The sequence below is a fragment of the Leptomonas pyrrhocoris genome, assembly GCF_001293395.1.
Source record: "Leptomonas pyrrhocoris isolate H10 chromosome Unknown, whole genome shotgun sequence".
NCBI classification, from domain to species: Eukaryota; Euglenozoa; class Kinetoplastea; order Trypanosomatida; family Trypanosomatidae; genus Leptomonas; species Leptomonas pyrrhocoris.
In genome coordinates, this window is record NW_015438382.1 from 320,282 (window position 1) to 344,247 (window position 23,966).

Below are 23,966 nucleotides of genomic sequence, written 5' to 3' on the forward strand. Positions count from 1 at the left end.
TGCGCTGCGCCTTATAGTGTTGGGTTTTGTATTGTTTTCGGGGGGTGGTGTTCTTGTGTTTTCCACGTGTATTGCGTTGGCTCGTACCGCCGCACTCGACGTCTGCAGCAAGGCGTTCGACCATGTCGATCTAATCCCGTCCCCGACGATGTTTTGTGTTCCGTCCTACCGCTAGCGTCACTTGTGTGTGTGTGTGTTTGTTGCCGTCTGCCAGCACCGTGCAATCGCATGCTTGGCAGATCAAAAAGAAAGGGTTTTTTTTCGTATTTCGGACTTCGCAGACGGTGCATCTCGTGCGCACTGTATTTCCCTGTGTGCGAGCTTCTTGAGCTTCAGATCTTTTTGAGGTGAAGGGAGAGGGAGGAGAAGGAGCTCTTACAGAGGGCACGCCGTGGGCTCTTTGTTTGTTTGTTTGTGAAAGCGGCCGTTGACCGCGCTGCAACGAAACCCGATTGTCATCTTGGACGGAAGCAACAAGCGCAACAGCAAAGGGATGAAATCGCCGGGTGTCGCCCGTCTTCTCAACTTTCCTCCATCGTCGTCTCCTTCCCTTTTGCCGCTTTCTGTTTTTCCTGCCTGCTTCTCGCTCTCTTGCTGGGCAAGAGAGCACGGCGGAGTTCATGCAAGAGAAAGCGCGTAGGCTTTTATGTCTTTTTTCCGCTCACGTTCGGAGTAGGCTGCATCAGTTACTCCACTTCTTCTTGTATTTCCTTTTTTCAACGGCGGACTCATTACCAACGAACCAGTGCGAACATCATCGAAAGAAGGAAAACCTTTTTTTTTTTTAAGATCCGTTACGACTTATCGAATGCGGGGACGCCGCGCATCCCTTCGCCTTCTCTCCTCCTCCTCCACGCGCCGATCTGCACTTTACACCGCAGCGCCACAGCAAGCAAAGGAGTTCGACCCGTTCAGCTGCCATCATGCGCACACTCCTCTCCGTGTAGGGGCCGTCGGTGCTGCGTTGTGCTCACCTCTGCACACCACCGTGCGGTTCTTTGCCTCCGCCAACGAGGCAGAAACCACCGTCCCGCCCATTCGGTCCACGCAGGAGCTACACACGACGCTCCTCAGCTTTGCCCACGCAGCCGCGTCGACTGCTAACCACCTCCGCGACGCGGCCGTCTCTCACCGCTCTAACGACGACGACATCATCACGCCTGTGCAACAGAACGCGAACAAAACTCACAGCACGGGTGTGACGCATGCTTCGTTAGAGGAGAACGTCGACAGCGGCCTATCAGGCACAACGGAAGCTATCCTGCCTCCAAGCACGTCGACGGGCACGGAAGATCGTCTTCTTCAGCAGTTGCTCTTGCACCGACGACGTCGTCGGCGTCATCAACGCGCAAAAAACGCCGCCGCCGGCTCCTCAGAGGCAAGGGAGTATCTTCCATCGCGTCATGCATCGTCGTCGCTGTTTCCTCACCTGACACCAACCAGCTCGGCCGCAGGCAAACAAGTCGGAGTGGTTGCAGCGTCAAGCCTCCGCGGTGCTGCGTCATGGACGCGTGCCTTCGATCTATTCAGCGAGGCGGTGCAGCAGCACCACGTCTCCCCGACCACGCAGCACTTTAATCTGCTGCTGTATATTGCGCAGCAGCACCGTCTGTGGAGTCGCATGGACGACGTGGAGGAGTTTCAGGCGCACCTGCTCGCTTCGGTCCAGCAGCTGATCGCAGAGAAGAGAAAGGCGGAGAGGAGGAGTGGAAGGGTGTGCGAGGGCAACGCAGGTGGACAGTCATCGATGGAGTCCGCATCGCCTCAGCGGGCAAGTCTCACGGCATCGTCGTCTGCTACCTTCTCAGCAAACCAAATTGCGGAGCTGCAGGAGATGGAGTCAGCGCTCATGCCAAACGCACAGACCTACGAACTGCTGATCGCCGCCGCGCTTGCCCGCGGGTCTTGGAGTCGCGCGCTGGAGTACTGCGAGATGCGGACGCGCAGCGGCGTGGCCGTGCTGACCGACAGCTGCGTCCGTCAAGTCCTCCAGGTATACGCCCTCGCAGAGACAACGGCAGCGACCACGAGTGGTGGCGCCTGGTTTGTGAGTCCTCCAATAGAGCCACACCCGAGCCCGCCGCGACGTCTTCGCACGGATCAGCAAGGACCAGGGCTCCGCACCGCTGCACAGCCACGTTCCACCACCTCTACGAATACCACGCCGTCATCGTCGTTGACGCGGTCACCATCCTCCGCTTCCTTGCCAGAGCAGTATTGGTCGGTGGCTCTGGCTTTCTTTCGCAGCAGCCTGCACCGCGTGACGTCCATGCAGACGGTGTGGGCCATTGTTTCCCTGATGCACCGCTCAGGACAGCAGCATGCGGTCTTGCAGATTGTAAACGAGGACTGCAGAGAGCTGGTGCAGGCGCATCTGCTTTCCCTCGCCAGTCACGCCCTGATGGACCCGAAAGAACGCGCCGCCCTGCTGCAGATGCTGTGGGCGGTGAGTAACGCTGCCCGGGAAGTCGGGGACTGGCGGGTGGCGCAGCAGCTGCTGCGAGATGTGGTGGAGCTACGGCGGCAACTCGTGTACTCGTACAGCTCGTCTGCGGGGAAGCTGTGGGGAGCGCTTTCGCCGCTTCACTGCTCTACCAGTTCAGCTGGCATATCCTTGCCTTCGGTGACGGATGAAACGAACGCCGCTGATGAGACTCTGTATGCCAACACCGACGACGAGGAGTCGCGGATGACGAGCGAGCTGCAGCTTTCTCAGTACGTGTTGCAAAGCACGCTGCACACTCTGCGTCGTGTTCGGCGCTATTCGGACATGGTCGAACTGTATCGTACGTCGCCCCATCGCATCGCAGGTAGTGGTGGTGTACCTGCAGGGAAGGCGGAGGCGGAGGCAGGGGAAGTCGCACGTGTGTGGCGGACCATGTGGACACCGCAGGCGGTCAGCTTCGTCGCACAGGCAGGACTCGCTACCGGTGATCTCGACTTGCTTCTCGGCCTGTGCGGGTTCGCAGACGGGAGTGACGATGCCGCATGCACGCTCGACCTCGCGACTTCCGCACCGTCCACGCCATTCGACACTCCGGCTGACGTGTACGATGCGGCGTTGCGCCTACTTCAGTCCCGCATTCTCCAGCACCATCTTCACCCGCAAGCGACAACGGCGTCAACCGCCGCAGACGATGAAGAAAACCTGCAGACCAACAGCCTGCAACGCTACGTAGCGCTGTCGCAACGCGTGTACGCGGCCTACCGTCTACGCGCGTTAGAGGCAGTCGATGAAGAGACCTCGCCGTATCGTCAGTACCTTCAGCGCGTGTCAAAGCCTACCACGCAACATCAGCAGCAGCACGAGCAAAAGAATCGAAGCCTCAGTGGAACGAGCTCCTTCCTCTCCGCAACGCACGCGCCACTTGTTCAGCTGCTCGCGCGCAGTCTCCAGACTGGCATCACCACCGCAGCGGCTACCTACTCATTGCTGCAGCAGGCCCTGGCCGAGTTCAAGCGCATCCGCCGCCCTGACACGTTGACCATCGCGCTCGTCATGGACTTCGTGCGTTCGCAGACACGCTTCACGGATGCACCTGACTTGTCTTCCAAGCAGCCTCCGCCTTACCTCACCGATCCAGAGGCACAGTCTATCGTGCTCGCAGTCCAGCAGATCTTCGATACCGTTCTGGCGGAGGAGCGTCTCGATTCGGTACAGCTCGTTGTGGTGGTCAACGCCTCCTCATCGTCTCCGTACACACAGCCGCCGTCTCCATCCGACAACGTGTCGCTGCAGCAGCTGAAGGCGCTCTCCGTCGTCACCAGCGCAACGGTACTGATGAGCTTCGACATCCTCGCCCGGGCACAGCCGTTGGTGCTGCTCCGCTTTATTCCACGCACCGTGCATTTTGGGTGGCTTCCACGCGAGCTGGCCGCCGCGCAACTCCACGCGGCACAGAGGGCGGTCGTGGCGTGGACCGCCGCACGACAGCAGCACACCGCTCGACAGATGCCGCTTTCTGATACATCAAAGCTTCCATCGCCGAACACGGCGGCGTCGAGCGGGGCGGCAGTGGCAGTCTTTGTTCGGTTGTACGCCCAGTGCACCGTGGCTGTATCTGCGGCGCCGTCGTCGTCGTCGTCGTTGTCAGTGCAGCAGCAGGTGCTGGCGGCAGCAGCGCAAGTCTTGACGGAGCTGCAGCGCATGACGGCGGGTCGTTCGACCACCGCCGCGATGGCCACCTTCAAACACACCCTGCAAGACGCGTGGAAGGGTGATGCAGCTGCGCGTCACATTCGTGAAGCATCGTCGGTCGTGTCAGAGGCACCCGCGCGGCAGCGAGTCGCACGGAATGCTGAGCTGGAGGTGGCGGTGGTGGCGTCTATCAACGCGCTGGTACAGCAGATTGGGGCCTCGACCGTGCATCGATGGACCATGTGGGGAGACTGCGCCGACCTCCTCGACCGCTACCTTTCCTCCCCGCTTGCCGAGCACACCTTGAGCGCCGCAGAAGACAACGCGGAGACTGGATCGCACGGATGGGGGTGGGCCGCAGCACCGAGCTTGGAGACGCTGCGCGTGTTGCGCACTTTTCTTCGACAGTGCGACAAGGCAGAGGCGCCATTTGTAGAGTACGTGACGATGCGGTGGGTGCTCGGCTGTGGAGGGGACGCACTAGGCGACGGCACGGCTGACGAAACCGGCTCGAAGCGCGTGACACCCGCTGTTTCAAAGCTGCGTGACATCTGCTCGCAATCACCGCGGTCGCAGGGGTCTTCTCACACTTCAGTGGGCGAACCACTTTCGAAGACGCCGATTCCACTTTCAAGTCTGCAGATGGAAACCATGCTGCTCCTCTTAGACGCCTTCGCATGGGCATGCCGCAGGCGCGATAAGCCGCTGGCACGTCGGCTGTACGCCTCTCTCGCACCGTGGATTGACGTCTTACTTAACCTCAACCCCCCTTTATCGAATGGTGGAACCGTCTTATCGAAACAGCTGGAGCATCTCCGCGATGCCGCTCAGTCCACGTACATGACGCTGCTTCAGTGCCTCTCCAACGGCGCGCGCAGCGACGTTCTCCGCGACTGGCCGGTGCTGCAGGACGTGCTGCGTCACTTGACCGCGTCTGCGTCTTCGCAGCAGCAACTAACAGGATCTTCCGCAGCATCCTCCTCAACTGCCTTTACGCGGCTGCGGAGTACGGCGGTCTTAGTGGACGGCATTGCCGCCGTCGTGGCGAAGCTGCAGCGTACGTTCTACTTTCTGGTGGTGCAACTCGCCCTCGACACGCACCGCGCCGTTGCACGCGTCCACGCCAGTTCGGAAGGGACGCGTGACACCCCGCCACGCTTCCCTGTTGAACCACACGGCAGACACGCCATAGAATCTGCCGCGGAGGCGTTTTCATCGTGGTGCACAGCGGAGTTTCTGCCTGGACTTGTCTTTCCGTGCTTGCGGCGGTGCGCGGAGGGTGATGCCGCTGCGGAGGGCGGCGTTGCATTACGGACTTTTCTTGTCGTGTCGCTGCACAGAACTGCGGCGGCGGTGTCGGCGGTGGACTTCGTCGCCTTCGTCTGGCACACGAGATTTAGACCTACTAGAACACGGAAAGCAGAGGAAGAGGGTGACGTCGACCCTTCTGAAGCCTCGACGCAGGTGCTGGCGCGTTACCGCCAGCGCGGGCTTCAGCTGTTTACCGCGCAGCTGCGTTGGGCAGACACGGCGAGTGCGATGACGCGTCCGCTGCGTCTGTGGCTGCTCTTCGCCGCTCATGCTCCGGCCACCACAAGCGCAGCGCCGGCGTCCATTACGGCCGTGGCGGAACTGTGCCGTGATCTGACCTCGTTAGAGATGCTTTACGCCCTTCACGAACCTTCCTTCTTTGGCGAGACGTCTGCGGCTGTGCCGTCTTTTTTTCATCTCCTTCTTCAGCAAGTGGACGAGCTGACGACGGCGATGCGCACCCGGGCAGCATCCACATCGGTCGTCGCCTCTTCTTCTGCCGATGCCTCCTCCGTGCACTCCTCTTCCACCACGGCTGCTCTCCCTCGCCTCGGTGACGGCTGCTCGCCCATGGAACTCCTCACCACGCCGCTTCTGCACTTCACCCCTTCGGTGCTGCGTGTGCTGCAGCAGGCGGCGCAGCAAGTGCTTTCCGTATCGCTCTGCGAAGGAACTGTGGACGTCCAGGCTGTGCGTAGCGGCGTCCGCCAACTCACCGACGTACGTGAAGGTGCAGCTTCGGACTCGTTTCCTTCCTCCTCTTTGGTTCATCTTCCTCCTGCACTTCTGCGTCGGTGCTTGGCGTGGCCTGGACAGCCCACCACCTACCCCGTCCTCCTGCGTGCGGTGGAGGTCGCCGCCTACGAGACGCTGCGCGAGCCGGCGGCTGTCGTGGATGTGTTGAGCAGCATGACACAGCTGCGTCTCGCGGAGAGCGCATTGGCCGCTCACGCAGCAGGCGGGCGCAGGGCTGACAGAGAGACGGGCGCGTCGTCTGCGCACATGTTTCTCGCCTTTTACCTGCAATCAGCCGCGTTGCGACGGGCCTCGCCGGTGAATGCGCAGGTGTGTTTAGCGGCGCTGCTTGCGTGCGCCTCCGCCACCACGGTGACCAATGACGCAGCATGTTTTGCACCGCCGCCGCCGCAAGACGTCATCACGCTTCTCAGTGCCTTTCCCCACGTGGTTTCGCTTCATCTTTTTCAGCAGTGGCAGCGCCGCGCTCTTGCTGCGCACCAAGAAAGTGTGTTGCGCTCGTGGATGCTGTTGCTGCTGTGGGGTGGTACGCAGACCTCAGCTCCGACGGGTGCTCCCACCGCACGCACGCCGTGGAGAAGTTCCGTTCAGGTGTACAGCCGGCAGGCACCCGCGCCGTTTCCTCTGCCGCTGCGGCGGGCAGCGCTGCAGTGGCTCGTGTTGACCCACGGCACTGTATTACCTCCCTCTGTACCATCATTCTCGACCTCACCCAAGGAGGAAGACGCAGCCGCATCAGGGCATCGTCTTGTGGCGTTGTTCAACGTGGCAAGCGACGCCTTTGTCGACCTTGTGAAAAGGCCCGCTACACCAGTCGAAGCACCCCAGGCAGTAAGGCAGCATCCGCTGTCCATTCCGACGCCTTTTTCAGCTCACAGCAGCTCTGATGAAAACAGCAGCGGGCAGGTGCAAGAAGAGGCAGAGGTGGTGTCCGTGGTGCGGACGGCGGTGTCGCACTGCTTAACCTGTCACGCGGTGCAACAACTTCTCCTGCAGTACCCCGCAGTCGGCACCGCCAGTACTTCTTCCCCTCAGACGCAGCACCAGAAAGATTCTGAGACGCTGCGGACCCCTCTTCGGCCCTGTGCGGTGGAGCTGGAAGCCTTGGTGCGAGTGCTGCCAGCACCGGCGCAGGATGACGCAAGGGCGAGGTTTAGTAGCAACGCGAAGCCTCCTTACGACAACGCATCCCTCACACATTTATTGCTGTCTGCGGGAGAGGAGAAGCAGCAGGGTGTGAAGGAATGGGCCGTGTCTCTGGCCCGCTGGATCGACGACCGTGCAGCGCAGCAGAAAGACAGCGCTACTTCGTCCACCTCCCTCGTACCACCGCCGCCGCCGTCTTTAACGATGCCGCCAAGCTCCCCTGAAATGGCGACGTGGAAAGACATGTACGCCTCTCTCCACGCAGCCGCTGCTGGCCTTCTTCAGCACGCCACCACCTCATCGTCGCCGTCGTCCTCACTCTCACAGGACTACAACGACTTCTACGCAGATGCAGAACAGCGCATGGCCCCACTTCGATCCATGCTGGAGAGTTTCGTGCGCGCAGGTGCACGGCTGCACGCTGCACACGAGACCGCAGGAGCAGCAGACGAGGCGAGTGCGTGCGTGAACGCACTGCTGCTCTTCACCTGCGTGTACATCCCTTTAGCTTCGTCCGCCTGCGCCTGTCCATCACACACCATCGCGTTGCTACGGCATGAACTGCTCGCTCTTCTGCGTGCATTGTACCCTCCGCAGTTCGCACTGGATGCCCCTCCATCTGCCTCTCTTTCACTCTACGAGTGGGTTGTCCAGCAGCACGTACGCCCGTTGGTCGCGTTCCCTGCTGCTGCGCCGCCGCCGCCTTCCTCGATTTCTTCCTCCTCCGCCTCCACCGTCGTCGTCGTGGCATCCCTGCAGCCGTGGGCCGTCGGCGTATTGATTCTTCATCACCTGAGCGTGTTGGTGTGGGTGTTGGGTGCCGGCAGCTCCTCCCACGCAGCAGTCTTCGACGGCATCTACGCGTCCGCACGAGAACTCTTCCAGCAAACCAGTCAGGACCTGCTCGAGATGTACAGCTTGTTTTCGGTGGCCGGCAGCAGCGCTGCCCTGCTGCTCCGCGGTGCCGTACGGACGTGGATGCAGGCCGGCGTGCTTCTTGGGGATTCCCGCACGTTGATGTGGTTCGGCCAGCGCCTGACCGCACGCCTCGTTTGTCGCCAGCAGGAGAGCGACTCGGAAGCGGGCAGTAGCATCGCGTGCGTGGAGGAGGCGAAGGCTGCGGTGGACTGGTTGGAGGTGGTGTCAGTGGCGGCGGTGTGCGCTGCCGTCTGCAACGGAGGTGCCGGTAGCGGGAAGGCGGAGGAGACGCTGATGCGCTTTCTTTCCGCTCTTCCGCTGCTGCGCGTCGGCGACGCCTCTGCACCGTCGGGCGTCTACGCATCTCTCCTCCGACTCTGGCTGGAGAACATACAACGCCTCTCCTCGCAGGCCACGGTGCCTTCGCTGGAGAAGCAGAAGAGGAAGCAGACGATGGCAACGAGGAGCTCAACGCTGCTCTTGCTTCAGCACCGGTCGTACGCCACGCGCCTCGTCCACTCGCAGCCCTTCTCCGTTGTCTTTCAGCTCCCTCCAAAGCGTTCAGAGCAAGCGAAGGACGCGGCCGGCAGCACGAGCGGCGACAACGCAGAGGTACTTGCGGAGTGCCTGCGCGGTAAGGTGGCCGACTACCTTGCCGGTCCATCCACCGCCTATCCTCCTCTGCATACTTCTTCGCCTCTGCCAGAGCCGTTCGTGAAAGAGACGGCACGAGGCACCGCCCCAGCCTCGCTGCCGCTGACTTCTGAAAGTGTACGAGCCGCGATGCGGTGCATCGCCGCGGCGACCACGGAAGACATGCAAACCTTTGTGCACCTCGAGTCCACCAAGCGCAACGCTACACTTCATGAGCCGACGCACGCACACCGTCCAAGCACCGCGAGGAACGTCGAGAAGATGAAGCGTGGCCGGACAGTACAGGAAGCGTGGCACTTGATGGAGCGTGCCGCCCTGCACCACCGTCAGCGGCTGCACAGCGGAGACGGCGTGTCCGCCACCCCGTCGCCGCTGGTCCCGATCGTGGAGTGGGCTCCCCTCTTTCTGGGCGGTAGCGTCGCTGCCATTCCGCACACCATTCACTTCATCCGTCCCGCTGTGTCCGAAGTCGTCATCTTGGAGAGTTGCCGAGGCTGGGCCGAGGCTGTCGAAGTCCTGCAGCACTCCCTGCGCACGTTACAGCACACGGGTGCGACACCGGTACAGCAATACATGGTTCAGCTCCTGCTGCAGCGTCTGCGGACAACTTCAAGTTTGTCGGGCTTGACGGAAGCTGACAGGGTCAAGGACACTCCCGCGTGTGAGTTTGGCGCTCGCTTGGATTCATTCGTGTACAGAGTTGCCGCAGCACCAATCTCCTCCTGTGACGCTGTAAGTGATGGTGAAGACAAGAACCTGCAGCGGCTTTGGAGGCAGCTTCTTGGTGGTCATGAAGCACACGGTGCGGCCGCTCTCGTGTGTCGCCTCATAGACCTTCTTTTGGACAGCTATCGATGCCACAGCGCTCCCCGCTCCTCGTCAGCAACAACTTCGACTCTCATCGACCAGCACACCCTCAAAGAGGCCCTCCGCTGCAGCGTGCACGACGCTGTCGTCACTGCGGCCCTCTTTCGTCTCTTCTGGGCGCAGCAGTACCAAGGAGTGAAGGGGGCGCACGCGTTTCTCTCTGCACTGCGTGCGGCCAAACTCGCCCGTGACGAGCCCCTGGCTGTGCGTGCCATTTTCACATACCTGTGGGTCGTCACACCAGGTACGCTGCCGCAGCGCACCGAGCTGTGGAGGACGCAGGTGCTCTCCTTGTTGGGCAAGCAGAACGATGCGCTCTCCATGGTAACGACTCTTACGGCGGCGAAAGAAGCACAGCGGATGACAGACGCCTCCTATCCGCTGTCGGTGGAGGCGCACGGGACAGTGTGGAAGTCGTGGACGGTGCTGTGTCGCATGGGCATCGTACCGGAAGCGGTGGCACTTGACGTAGTGGACGTCTTCAAGGCGTTGCATCGTCTGTCGGAGGTGGAGGAGCTGATGGTGACGACCGGTTACACCCTGAAGAAGCAATGACGGGCGTTTTCTCTCTCTAAGAAGCGAGACACGGCGGAGAAGCGGTGGTCCTTGTTTGTGAAGCGACGCGTGGAACGAGAAGATGGGGAGAGTGAAGAAATTGGTGCTGTGGATGGCGCATACTTGCTCCTTTGCGTCGTGGAAGGGTGATGTTTCAAATGAAAAGAAAGGAAAGGAAATGAGAAAGTGGTGAAGTCAACCTTCTGTCGGAATACATATATAAATATATACATATATATTCCCGACCGTTGTCGATTACTGTTTATGGCGTCATCTGCATGTTGTTGTTTTCTTCTCTTTTTTCTAACAGGAGTTGGTTTTCTTTGTTCAGCTCGTCGCTCGATGAAGAAGAGGAAGCGATTTGGGTCTCGTTGAAAGAAGGCGCGTTAATTCCTGCATCGCTCGCTCTCTATCTCCCCCCCCCCCCCTCCCTCCTCCCCTCCCTTTTTTTCTCTATCGATTCTGCTAAGTATTGTGCGTACACCGCGCGCTACTTTATTTTGGTGCTGCTGGAGGGTGTTGCCGTCATCGTGTGAGGCCTATTCAGTGCTCAATCGCCACGATGCTCCGCCGTGCCTATCGTCTTCTCGGTTCCACCAACCGCTACACCGACGGCTCCGGTCGCGCACTCGAGTCGAACGTCGTCCCTCGCGACCTCTACCTCCAGTCCATCAGCAACCGCGCCTATCCCGTCCAAGGCGAGAACTGGCAACCCGTCGTGGCTGGTAAGCCTTCTCCACACAAAGGCAACGTCATCATCTCGGGGGCTGGCGTGGTGGGTCTCACGATGGCGGCGCAGTTCGCGCTGCGTGGGTGGCACACCACCGTCGTCGAGCGCAGCCCGCCGCTATGCGACGTGAAGGATCAGCCGCTCCGAAACTCTGTCTCGGAGAAGGAGAAGGATAAACTGCAAAAAGACGAGGCAGAGGAAAGCTTTCGTGGCGTCGCTTCGGGTGCCTCTTCGGGGGAGTTCGTCCAGCGTCTCTCCTCGTCGTCTTGGAATCAAGCCCTTCCGCCCTATCGTGGGCCCCTCGTTCGCCCACACTTTGGCTCCACACCGGAGCCACCGCAGTCGCACCCTCCCAGCAAAAATGATGAATCGAGTGATCCCACTGGTGCTGCCCCGTCCCCATCACACTACCCACCTTTTATCGAGCTCGAGTACGCCCTTCTGACCCGCCGTGCGTTGGATGCCCTCGAGGCGGCCGGTGTCCGTCTGTCTGCCCTCCGCCACCTTGGGGTGAAGGTGCGCGGCGTGATGGACCACCCCGGGGCGTACAACAGCTGGCTCACGGCCGGCCTCACCGAGCACCACCCTTTTGCAGTGACGATGCTCTCCATAGACCTCTTTCTCCTACGCCGCCTGCTGGAGGACCACGGGCAACACGGCCTCCCCGCCGCGAATCTGCAGGTCTTTTATCGCCACGTCGTGGAGGCGGTTTATCCGCTCCGGCAGCAGCTCGTGGTGCGCACCTGGGCTGGCAGCGCGGCGGCGAAGGAGATGCAAGACCACGCGGCGGCGCAGGCGGCTGCCTCGTCGCCGGTGGAAGCGGAGCGAACCGCGGCGATTGTGGCGCAGGCACGGCAGCACACGCCCAGGAAGCACACGAGTCTCACACTGAGTGCCCGGCAGTGGGAGAAGAAGTTTGCTGAGGAGGCCGTCGACTACGATCTGCTTGTGTCCGCGGAGGGGGTATCGTCCCACCTGCGCAGCTTAGTAGACGTGGAAGGCTTTCTCGCTGATGTTGACATGGGTGTGCGCTGGTGCCTCCTCCGCAGCAGCGAACTCAGCCACGAGCACATCCATCGCTGGCTGCACTGTCGCCGCACCACGGCGATCACGACGGCGCAGTCCTATCACGTGCAATCCGCGGCCCAGGTCCCGGTGGCGCTGGCCTTTCCGCGCGTGGAGGGGAGCAATCTCTTCTCGGTGATGGTCTATGCCCCGATGGGGGAGCTGACGGGGCTAGAGGATGCCGCCTTGCTGCGGCGCTACCTGCCCGATTTGCACCACAACTCCCCCTCCCCTTCCGCTTCCAACGCGACGCTGCCGCCGAGTGAGTTGGTGTCCTTCTCGTCTGTCGCGCGGCCCTACCCCACCGTCTACTGCGAGCAGCTTCACAACTCCGTCGGGCTTCCGTCTGCGGTTCTCGTCGGCGATGCGGCGCACACGTGCAACCCTTTCTGGATGCAAAGTCTCGCCTTGGGTCTCGAAGACGGGGCGAACCTGCTCAATCAGGTGGACGCCTACTCCCGTCACTTCTACGATGCGGTGAAGCAGTACAGCGACGAGCGCGGCACGAATGGCGACGCGCTGCGCGAGCTGACGGACAAGTGCCTCTATTACCAGCGCAAGAAGCACGCGAACCCTTTCGTTCGCTTTCAGAACGCCTATCAGCGCTGGATGAATCTGTGCCTTCCCCGTGGGTGGAACACGCTCTACGAGGGCTCCGTGAACCACATCTACTCCCGCAGCATCGAAGAAATGCTCAACAGCCGCGGCTACACCTCGTACGACTACGCCGAGAAGCAGCAGGCGAAGCACCGACTCTTTTACCACCTCGGACGCGTTTACACGTAGACAGGAGGGGGCGAGGTGTTTGAAGCAGCAAGACAGGGAGGGGATGAACGTCTCTTTCTGTGTCGGGGCTTGTAGGTTTGCTGGGTGTTGTTGGTGGTGGGACGTCTTTCTTTTCGGATGTTGTTTTTGCAGAGGGATGAATTGTACCGTGCACACATGTATCTAAGAGACAGTCTGCGGTGTTGTTGTTGTTATGTCTCCAAATGGCTTTGCACCGATCAGAGAGCTAACTTTTTTTCTGGTTGTTCTTGTGCTACGCCTCTCCCGTTGCTCATCGTCGCTTTCCTTCTCGACTGCCTCTATCTGATTCTTTTTCTCTTCCTTCTTTCTTTCTTCTTCCGATCATTCTCACAATTGTTAGACTCGTTGCGCGCGGGCCCTGCCACGACCGCGACACCTTAGCTACTCCACACACACACACTCCAGCCCTGTCGTTCTCCGCTGAACGCAGCGGGCAAGCATGGACACCTCGGACGGCTTCTTCTTCTCCTTTGACGCGCCAAGCGAGGCGACAGCAACGACCGACGTCCCTACCACCCAGGCTAGTTGTGCCGTCGCCTCTCTCACCACGTTGCCACCGGCGTCGCGCTCCACCGCACTCTTCCCATGGGTAGCTCTCAACGATGAGATTGTTTCCCAATGGGCCTCCGCGTATTGCACCGCAACAAAGCCATGCCAACTGGAGCTGGAGGTGCCGAAGGCTGCATTGGTCACCTCGTCCTCTTCCTCCACCGCCGCCTCCTCGACCACACTCAACGATACCCTCTCTTTTACGTTATGCTATCAAACGTCTCCCGAAGTCTCCGCGCTGACCTCGGTGACGGGGCCTGAAGCTGCGGCCTCTACGGAGCACCGCGATGTCATCCCAGGTCGGTACTACGGCGGCCTCAAGGTGTGGTCGTGTGCCACGCTGCTGGCCGAATACCTCAGTGCGCACGCCGCGCAGTACCACCCGCTGTTCCACAAGTCCGGTACCGTAGCGGAGCTCGGGTGTGGACAGGGTCTGCCAGGACTGGCCGCCATCTGTCTTGGCGCTCGTCGTGTTGCCTTCCAGGACTACAACGAGGAAGTCCTGGCCGTCTGCACGAAGCCGAATCTGGCCGCGACGGTCACCGCCAACCGAGCGACGCTGTCCGGGCTGCACGGCAGCCATCGCGGCACGCCTGCATTACAAGTACAGTTTGTGCATGGAGACTGGGTAGATCTCAAGTGGGAGAGCCAAGACGGTACACCAACTTCGTCATCGAGTGCAGAGGACGCGTTCTGCGACGTGATTCTTGGCGCCGATGTCACCTTTGATAAGGAGGCTTGCGATAAGCTGGCCTGTGTGCTGCGGCGTTGGCTGCGTCCCCACACTGGTGAGGCGATCATCGCGTCAAAGGACTACTACTTTGGCACAAATGGCGGCTACTTGGAGTTCACCCGCTCCGCGCAGTCGAACGGGCTGCAGGTGACGTTGCTGCAGCGTGTGGACACGGCGGACAAGATGCCGCACGTAGTGTTTCGCGTCACGCATGGCAGCAGGTGATCGAAGATAAGAAGAATAATAGCTATGGTAAAACTGTCTACGTCACGCCTTCCATTAATTTGTATAGCAAGGATGGTAAAACTAAATCCAAGGCTACTTACAGCGTTTTCTCCTTCTCCTCGACGGCTACGTCAGAGCGAAGCGTGAATCCTTAAAGGTGCCTTTCTCTTCTGTTGCACCTGTCTCTTTCTGTCTCTCTCTCTCTCTGTGTTTGTCTCATATGGCTTCTCCTTCCTTCCTCCTCCCTTGGTCTTTGCGCCCCTCTCACACCTCACTTCAACGTGGCATTAGCTGCCCCCCCCCCCCCGTTTCCGTAGGACTACGCACCGTTGTTTCTCTCTTGTTCACTTTTTTACTATTACTATTTTGCTTCCCGTTTTTTCTCGTCCTGGCTCTCTCATCGATTTGTGCGACGGCACACTCTTGTTCCCTTTCCTCACCTTGCGTCAAATAGCAGCGGAAGGGCGACACACACACACACCCTCGCTGCACAAGAAAGCCCGTGCGTGCACGCGTGAGTTTACGCCCTCACCGAGCGGGGAAAGTTTTTTCTTGTTCTTATTGTCGTTGCTTCTGTGTTTTCTCGCGAACGAAGTAGAGCCTCTCTTCTTCGAATCCCTTCTCTTTTTAGCTGTGGCGTTGCCGTATACCTCCACTCTTACAGGCTTAGAGAGCACAACGGAGCTAAAAGAAACGTACATATATATTTATAGTTATACATATATATTCTTTTTTGCGGCTCCGCTGTTGTTTTTGTAGTTGCTGGATTATCTCCGCACATTCGATAACGTTAGTGAACTTCCAAAACCGCGTAAGTGCTTCTCTTTTCATTTCCGTTGGTGTCGCGTGTGTTTTCCTCTCCTTCCTCTCTCCCTCCCTGCACCCACCCATGGTAATGCTGTCCAAAACGAGCAACAACAGCAAGGATGACAGTGGCAAGACGCGGCCGCCCTCCCATCACGACGACAGCGACCGCGGCGGGACCGGCTCGTCGACCGAGAAGCCGTCGGTGTCGAATCACATCCCCGCCCCTCCGCCGCCGCCGCGTGATGTGCTGGTGGGCCCGATTCTGTTCTCTGTCATGGCCGCCATCAGCCTCGTCTTCACCGTCGTCTCCATTGGCGTTCCGTGGTACAGCAAGATGCAGTACAAGCCGGACGGCCTCCACAATCACCAGTACTTCTTCTACCTCTTCAAGCACGTGACAAAAATTGAAGGCGCGCGGGATGTGGTCGCCCACCCCAGCTCCCTGTGTGAACCGGTGAAGCGCCGCGTGCGGGTAATGGAGGCGTTTGCGATCGTCTCCGCCGCGATGACGTTCCTCACGTTTGTCCTTAGCGTGTTGAATGCGGTGAAGGAGCATACGAAGCCGAAGGTGGCGCTGCGCAACGCGATGCTGGTCATCACGGCCTGCGCCATGGGCAGTCTCACAATTCAGGTGAGCTTCAACTTCAACGTGTATCTGTGGAGCTTCCACGACTGCGGCCCGGCCTCCAGCTACCACTCCCAGCTGTACGAGCCAACCACCGGCTTCGGCCTCACCGTCACGGCGTGGGTCCTCACCGGTCTTGGTGGCATCATCGCGGCGAACCACCTTACACTCCCCCTCGATGCACGCACCGTAGACAACAGTATCCACGGTTTCACCCTGCTCTCCCTCGCCGCCTTCCTCTTCTCGGTCGTCTCGTGCCCCATCTCGCACTGGTTCTACAAGGACGGCAACACGATGACGGTGACGGATGTCCTGCTCTGGCGCGAGCGCGTAGGCAACTTCAACTGGAACATGACGCACCCCGGCGGCAACTACTCCATCTTCGTCAAGGACTTCGACTGCCCACCGGTGCAGCGCTACTTCCGCGCGGCGGAGGCCTTCAGCGTCATATCCATCTTCTTCTCCATGTGCGCCGGTGTCACGGGACTGCTGCTGTGGAAGTCCCTGGCTGGGTCGCGGCTGCCGGCGCTCCTCTTCAGCTACGCCTCTGTGGTGGTGATGGTGGTGCAGCTCGCGCTGGAGCTGAAGATCTACTACGGCAAGTGGTGCAATGAGAAGTACGCCTTCCACAAACAATACTACGTCCTCACCGCAGGGTTTGGTCTTATGGCGACGTCCTTCTGCACGATGGTCGTGTCCAGCGTGTACATCACCGTGGCGTATTACCTGACAGAAAAGTACTTCCCCGCGATGATTCCGCGCAAGACGGCGAAGCAGATCGCCGTTGAGGAGTGCAACTAGCAATATAACAACCACGAGCGAAAAGAACTCCCCTGTGGTTTTTAGCCCTTGGGAGAGAGAAAGAGAACGGAGGACGAATGAACATGTGAAAAAGATAAACCTTTAAGAATATGCCTGTGTAGGTGTGTGGGTGTGTGGGTGTGTTTGCTGACTGCTATTCAGCGTCACTGTGTGGTCTTGTATTTATGCATTTGATATGTATGACTTTTCTGTTTTACGATTTGTTAAGGTGCTTAACGAAGACACGGGACAGTGTCAACGTTCGCAGATTTATTTACTTTCGACGCCTAAAACTTTCTTTCCCTTGTAGAATCGCTCTAAGCAAGATTTTCGTATTATTACCCGAATCTTATCCCCCGTGCCTGCGCTTGCTTGCGCCGCTGCGCAACGACTCCTTTAGATGAGCCTTTGTGTGAGTGTTTATTTTTTGATGGATGTTGCAAAAGACCCACTATCACGCAATCTTCCTGTAGGGGAGAGGGGTGTGTCGGCGTGCTGGAGCAATGGAAGAGGACGGACACAGATGTGATACACTTTTCTATTTTCACTGGTCATTTATTTTTGGGTTTTTTTTTGCAGTATAAAAGGAATACAAATGAACGAATGAGCAAAAATAGTCCTGTGGATCGACGCTTAGATTTCTTTCCTTTCGTTTTGTTATTGCCGTGAACACCAGACCCACCCACACCGACCTGCACACACACACACAGGCACACGTTTTATTATGTGGTGCTATACAACTTTTTAAAAAGACTTGAAATCACAATCCTTATGCTGAGTTGCGATTGGGAAGGTGAAAATGTTCCATTCTCCTTTCTTCTTTCTGTATTACACTCTCCTGTTCCTTTGGGAAGCGTCCTCCTTCCTTGCCTGCGACCATAGAAGCGGTCACGGCTATCGATTGTCTTTGAAGCATCCCCCCCTTTCGCTTTCCTTGCTTGTTGGGAAGAAATGCGGCGTCAACGGGTTCTCCTTACCTCTCAACTGACAGAGTTGGGATGACGTGGATGGAAAACTTCTGCACTTATTATTATTGCTTTTTTTTTGTTTTGCTAAGAAAATGGTGTGTGTACGACGTCAGAGTCTCTGCTCTTTTCCTTTGGTGTAGGTTATTCCTTGATTTATGAAGCACCTATAGTAAGCTGGTCTTCCCATTTATATAGGCTGCTGTTCTTCGTTGCGACGCCGGAGTGAGTGCGAAAAGAGGAGGACTTGCATCGCTCTTTTCTTCAGAAAAGAGGCGCGTTGCGTGTGTGTGTGCCTTGTGGGAGCAAAAGCTATGAACAAGGCTGGCGGCCCTCAACGTTGGCGGCAGCTGGGCGAGCTGTTATCCCCTGCTGCTCCAACCCACCCCCATAAGCGCTGAAGCTTCGCAGCGTATTTCCTTTTCTCAGTGTTGGCGTGGCCGATGTTGTTGCTACTGTGGATGTTGTTTCTTCCTTTCTTTCCTCTTGCTCGGTAACGCTTATGCGTCACGACCTCTCTCCTTCGCGGAGCTGCCTCTCTCCATCGCCTTTGTGTGGGCATTTAACGCTTTTCGTCATCATTCGAAACTCAAAAGAAGCAAAAAAAAAACGGCATCGCTCGTGTCACGTCAAAAGCAATGCAACAGCTTTCAGCGGCGTGAGGTGGTTTCCGCTCGCGTCATTCGCTGGTACCACAACCGACGGAGTCTGCGCCGTCAAGGTAACAGAGACACCTGCGTGCCGCTGTCGCTGTCGCTGCTCTTTTCAGCAACAGTTTCTCACCGCTGGTGCGAGGGATAGCACATTCGTGCAGCGGTGTACGGAGCCATTATGGTGTCATCCTCCTGTCTTTTCGCACACGTGCTGTCGTTGTTTCTTATCTTCTCCACTTTCATCCCGCTTGTCTCTCTCTCTCTTTGAGGTGAGTGCACCTGCATCTCCTCTCCTTTTCCTCACGCGTACTCGCCTGAGCAGGATTGCGTTCCTTTCTATGTCGACGAAGTTAGATTCAAAGCCTCCCACGTACGGCACGCTTGACGAGAAGAAACACAACACCTCCACCCCACCATCACCACCACCCGGCAATATGGCGAAGCCACCCATGGAGAAGCTCGCGCGTGCGAGTATGGGCTACACGATTTTTGGACTGGCCTCCGGCGTGTACTGGCGTGAGCTGACGCGCCACCTCGGCTACGTGAGCAACGGAACGTCGCAGCTGCGTGTCATGCACACCCACTGCTTCTCCCTCGGCACCTTCTTCCTGCTTTTCGTCCTCTTGCTCGAGAAGAACTTCTGTCTGTCCAAGCACAAGGACTACAAGAAGTTCTACATTACGTACAACATCGGCATCGGCATCACCCTGACGATGATCCTGGTGCACGGCACGCTTACCGTGACCGACAAGGATCCAAAGAGTCGCTTTATTTCGTGGACGGCCGGGGCTGGCCACATCATCACCGCCGTTGGATTCTACTACTTCTACAAGGTCCTCCTCAGCGCCGTGCGCGAGGCCAGCAACAAGTCTGACAAGAAGCCCCAGGAGAGCTCGTAGGGTGATTTTCTTCGTTGGGCATGTCTCATGGGGTAAACAAAAGACAGCAGCAACGCAGAGAACGTGAACGTGACGGCATCTGACGACTCGGCGGCGCCCACCGCCGCTCAGCTCGGGATATCTTTTGCAGAAAACAAAAACCAACCAAAAGAACTTTTAACTTTTCTTTTGAACTTAGCTCCTTTATTGCTTCTCCGTGACGCTACGCCACTTCGATGCACTTCGCGTGCCGGCACATAAACAACAACAACGAAAAGAAAAGGAGCACAAAAGGCAGGCGAGGGATGCACATGGATCAACTCCACAGCCTTCACTCCGCTGTACATCAGCAGCGTCGGCAGTCCCCCGCTTTCCACGTCGTCACTGATGTGTCTATGCACTGACACCTTCGTGGCACACGACACCCTCTCCACTCTTCTTCCTTTTCTCTTTCTCTCTCTCTCTCTGGAAGTCACTTCGTTTAAGAGGACGTCTCCGGTGTGGTATAGTGGATAGAACAAGCGGCTCTCACCCGCTAGACCCGGGTTCGATCCCCGGCACCGGAAATTTTCCTTTTCGTTTCCCGGCGCGCGCGATGGTCGAAAAAGCTTCCCGGCCGGGAATTGAACCCGGGTCACCCGCGTGACAGGCGGGTATACTAACCACTATACTACCGAGAACTGAAAGCCCTTGGAGGCGTTTCAACAGATAATGCAACGCCACCGTCCTGTTGTATGGGTCGCTCTACGCAGTGAGTAAGAAGAGAGGAGTGAGGCAGGAGCGGAGAGAGTGAGTCAGCATCGTGCAGTGGGAGCGACACGTGGCGGCCGCAGGGACTTGGCGGCCGAAGGAGCAGACATTCGCGCGACTACAATCGCCGCCCGCGTAACATGCGTTCCGGCGGGCCCCGCACCGCGATCAGTCGCGTGTGGGGCACCCCATTTACACGTAGTTTGTTGGGTGCTTTTCTTATGGCTTGGACACCGGCACGGAGGCCACCCCGCCCCGCACAACGGGCGAGCATGCACCGGCCGCGCGGCGTCCGCGGGAGGAAACACACTGGGTGGATGCATGCCAAACGGACATGCGGGCAAAAGCACAGCAAACAAAGAAGAAACACGGCACACGGCTCACCAGGCGGAAAGAACAAACAAGAAACAAGAAGACACGGAGAAGAAACAGGAAGCAAGTCTACGGCGACGTGGGTTTAGAAGCACTCATGCGTCGGGAAAAGAACAAAGCACAGTACAGGAGAGAGAAACGAAGAAGGAAAGATAGACTTAGAACGGTGCTCCGATCGTGCCGGACGCACCCAAATCATATCCGCGTGGACAGAAAACATGGAAACGGACAAAGATACCTCGACTTCAGCTTTGAACCCCCATTTTCGCAGCGAGCCAGAATAAAGAAAAGGATTGAAGAACCGGAAAACTTTTGAAGTAAGCCTTTTGGTGTTGAGAAAATAAACTAGTCACCGGGACCATTCCCTATTCTGACCCGTACATGGATTTCATGGAGAGCTGTTGCCCCAGAATGGCTTTTCTAAGGAGAAGGTTTCGTTTCTTTTTGATTCGAGCCGATGACGGGAAACAACGAATACAAGCTAAACAGGTTAACCGAAAACAAAAGAGAAAAGTTTCCTACCGTGTTTTCACTAGAGCCTCTGGGGACGGTGGGAGGGCCAAACAGAAACAAAACTACGACTGTTGGGCAGTTGCGAAAATAGATGAAGTAGAAAAGGAAAACGGAGACGCTAAAGCCTGTACTAAAGAGAGAAAAAGAGAGAAGAGTAGAAGAAAAAGTTTGGAGAACAAAAAGGTGGTGGCTCCATTGTCGGCGTCTCGAACCGCTGACTGCTTTACAACAAGGCGAAAGGGCCCGTGTCTGTCTGTATCAAGGCTTTTACAGTTCAACAGTTGCTGTTACGTTAAAGATGATAATCACGGAAAACAGTTCTTTAAAAAGAAAATATACCAGATGTACGATTGAAAGGCAATTTGGAACACGAGATGCTGTCGGATTCACCACGCAGGTTTTTACACTAAAAAGATCTCACTCACATTCATTCAAACCATAGATCAAGCCACAGGTTCACATTCACCATCAACTGTTTCTCACAGGAAATAATAACTCACAACCACGCCTCGTGCCGCATTGAAAGCCACTACGCCTGCTGAGTTGCTCCCAGAAGGTAATGCATGTAGAACCGGGCGCAATCCGATAAAAATGGTTTCAAGCATGCGACTGTCTTCTCCCCGCGTCGGGAAGCACTTTGCTTTATTGGCGGCAACGATTCTGTCGAGATCAAAAGAGATCCCGAACCCCAAGGAACTCAAACATCGGTTTCGTCTGTTGAGACTCACGTAGTTCGATCCTTATGACGTAAAAAAACATGGAATCACTGCCTCAATACCGAAGAGCCGATCATCATCAAGGTTTACTTGCGACGCCAGCCCGAAAAGGCGTTTCGAAGTTATTCAACCTCAAAACTCTGCTTCATAGACATTTTCTCTTCAGTCTGTTGTATTACAGGCATCCTTTAGAGTCGGTCGTGGCTTGCTTTACCCTCGAAAAGACGACAAACGCTACCGTTTTATGGGCCATTTCTCCTGCGAAAGATGTGTGAAGATATATCAGGCAAGTTTTCCTTTGGAAAGAACGTTCTCTTATCGTCGCTAAGCTTTTCGACCTTCTTCATATACGGCTTCTGCTCTGATATGAGCGCTGTGTAAATCTTCTCCTGGCTCGCCCCCGACGTGTCGGCAAGCATGTTTTGGAGTGCCAGGATGCGTTTTGGTCAGATCTCCAATTGACAAGATCGCTTCCACGTCCTCTCGTCGGCAAAACTCTGACATTCCTATCCCCAGAAAACCGTCGTCTCCAATACTGTCTTTGAATCGTTTAATCCTGCATCGTGGCTTTGTCGTTGCCATGTTGGGCTAACAGGGGGGGTTGTTTTTGGTATGAACTGATTCTGCACGGTGCATCCTAGGGGAAGCTCAAAGCGCCTCGTTTGGTCGAGTGCTCTTTCAGTGTTGGGTCTGCTTGTTTCAGCTCGCGAATGATCTGACGTTTATTCATTGTTCTTATGAACCGAGTTGATGCTGGGTTGTCTGCCTTCCAGCTGCTGAGAATTTGAGCGATTCGGCTGTGTCGTTCTCGTCCTCGACCCCAACTAGAGCGTATGCCGTGTAAGGGTCTGGTGATAGCGTCTTTCCAGCTGTGAAGCGTGTGACAATTTGCTGCAGGTTCACCAGCAATAAATTCTCCGCCGTCAATCATTGAATATTTCCCCAACGGCCTGTCGTTTTGCACGCCTGGAAGACCACTGCGTGATCGCGCTGCCTGTCTTTCAGCGCTGCCATGACAAGCTCTATCTCCCTCCGTGTTGCTGGTACCGCTTGCTTCTGTGGAATTCGGTTGATGGAGTGAGTTTTCAACATCATCTTCACGGTGCTGTCTTCGATTTGCAAAAGCCTCAATAGTGCTCGTGCTGTCGCTGCGTCGGTTGACTTTGCGTTGTTGCCGACCTTCATTTGTGTGATTGCGTTTGCAGACAAGTGGTCTATGCTCCTCGGCGATATTCTGTCGACATCAGTCTTCCATCTGAACCCGCGAGAAGCTTTTCAGGTACTTCATTCACTTTTCCGTGCTCGTTGACGGCCTGTAAACGCCGGATTTTTGAAGGCTGCGGCACTCAGACCTCCAGTGCTCGTACTGGCCGCAAGCGTTGCAGTACTTTTCTTCACGTCGCTGTGCTTCTCCCGCTGAGAAAGGACAACTGAGTGTTTGCGAGAGCTTTTCTACGCGAAGTGCAATGCCCTTGAGTGCCTGTGTCGGCCTGGCTCTTTTCTTGAGAGTGGCTAAGGCCGTCGTGTTGTCGATCTTAATACGAAGGTTTGACTCCGCGGGAATCCATTGCCGCAAGTGATCCACCGCCAGAACCGCGGTGTTCACTTCCAGCGTGTTTATGTGGCGCCGCTCTGCTGCGGACCATGCTGCAGCACCTCTCACAATTTCTTGGGACTCGGCCCAGATCAAGACCGCTCCTCGACCGGCTCCAGAGGCGTCAGCATTCTTGTTGCCACGGTTGGCGCTATCGCTCGTGGGCGGTTCTTCTGTGCCAAGTCCTACCGTTATTTGAGTTGTGCATGCGCCGTTGGGCGTGTGCAGGCCGGCTCCTTCACCAGGAGAGGTGTCCGGCTGAGCTGAGACAGCCTTCGTCTAATGGGCTTCAACGCCCAGTAGAACTCTGCGATGCGGATCTGTGAGATTGACGAGCTGCGGAGGAGCCGTGCGTACAGTCGCTCTAAGTCGCTGCACGTCATGTTTGGCATCGGACCAGCAATCTTCTGGATCGTGTGATCTGTCACGCCCACTTTGTGAGCTGCGTTGTTGAAATAGATCCCCTATGAAGTCGGTGACTTCTCCCGTGTACGTCTCATTCGTACTGAGAGAGACTCGACACTCTTTTGCGGCGGTCAACATCATCCTGGACGCCGTTTGGAGTGCTTGATGCGTGCCCGCGTACCGTATGTTGTCGATCCGAACGTCGATTGAGGTCAGGGCTGGGCCGTTCATGGTGAACTCGTTGCCTGCGTACTTCGGATGACCTGCCACGGTGGATGTGAGGATTTGCATGATTTCCGGTGGGACCGAGTCTCCCAGCGGAGGCCGCGTCAAGTACCGCTGTGTACCGCTATTCGGATCTGCGAAGACGAAGCGTTGTTGCATTCTATCTGGGAGCTCGACCTGAAAGAAACTGGCCATCAGGTCGTGTACG

General features: G+C 57.2%; 6 protein-coding genes and 2 non-coding genes across 8 annotated transcripts; 6 read left to right on the plus strand and 2 right to left on the minus strand.

The window, feature by feature from the left end:
- Positions 1-808: 808 nt before the first annotated feature.
- ABB37_08813 (hypothetical protein) lies at positions 809-10,345 on the plus strand (the record flags this gene model as incomplete). Its single annotated transcript, XM_015807932.1, has 1 exon — positions 809-10,345. One exon carries the CDS (start codon positions 809-811, stop codon positions 10,343-10,345), a length of 9,537 nt encoding a protein of 3,178 aa, XP_015653590.1.
- A 468-nt stretch (positions 10,346-10,813) lies between these two features.
- Positions 10,814-12,926, plus strand: ABB37_08814 (putative mitochondrial flavoprotein monooxygenase; the record flags this gene model as incomplete). Its single annotated transcript, XM_015807933.1, has 1 exon — positions 10,814-12,926. Exon 1 carries the CDS (start codon positions 10,908-10,910, stop codon positions 12,924-12,926), a length of 2,019 nt encoding a protein of 672 aa, XP_015653591.1. The 5' UTR covers positions 10,814-10,907.
- A 359-nt stretch (positions 12,927-13,285) lies between these two features.
- On the plus strand, positions 13,286-14,454 carry ABB37_08815 (hypothetical protein; the record flags this gene model as incomplete). The annotated part of the gene is made up of 1 exon (XM_015807934.1): positions 13,286-14,454. Exon 1 carries the CDS (start codon positions 13,387-13,389, stop codon positions 14,452-14,454), a length of 1,068 nt encoding a protein of 355 aa, XP_015653592.1. The 5' UTR covers positions 13,286-13,386.
- An 889-nt stretch (positions 14,455-15,343) lies between these two features.
- ABB37_08816 (hypothetical protein) lies at positions 15,344-16,687 on the plus strand (the record flags this gene model as incomplete). Its single annotated transcript, XM_015807935.1, has 1 exon — positions 15,344-16,687. The coding sequence occupies one exon, from the start codon at positions 15,344-15,346 to the stop codon at positions 16,685-16,687; it is 1,344 nt and encodes a 447-aa protein (XP_015653593.1).
- Positions 16,688-18,625: 1,938 nt separating this feature from the next.
- ABB37_08817 (hypothetical protein) lies at positions 18,626-19,204 on the plus strand (the record flags this gene model as incomplete). The annotated part of the gene is made up of 1 exon (XM_015807936.1): positions 18,626-19,204. Exon 1 carries the CDS (start codon positions 18,644-18,646, stop codon positions 19,202-19,204), a length of 561 nt encoding a protein of 186 aa, XP_015653594.1. The 5' UTR covers positions 18,626-18,643.
- Positions 19,205-19,677: 473 nt separating this feature from the next.
- ABB37_08845 lies at positions 19,678-19,749 on the plus strand. The gene has a single exon. It is a non-coding gene; the product is annotated as a tRNA-Glu (tRNA).
- Positions 19,750-19,791: 42 nt separating this feature from the next.
- ABB37_08844 lies at positions 19,792-19,863 on the minus strand. Its single transcript has one exon. It is a non-coding gene; the product is annotated as a tRNA-Asp (tRNA).
- A 114-nt stretch (positions 19,864-19,977) lies between these two features.
- On the minus strand, positions 19,978-20,256 carry ABB37_08818 (hypothetical protein; the record flags this gene model as incomplete). Its single annotated transcript, XM_015807937.1, has 1 exon — positions 19,978-20,256. One exon carries the CDS (start codon positions 20,254-20,256, stop codon positions 19,978-19,980), a length of 279 nt encoding a protein of 92 aa, XP_015653595.1.
- Positions 20,257-23,966: the final 3,710 nt, after the last annotated feature.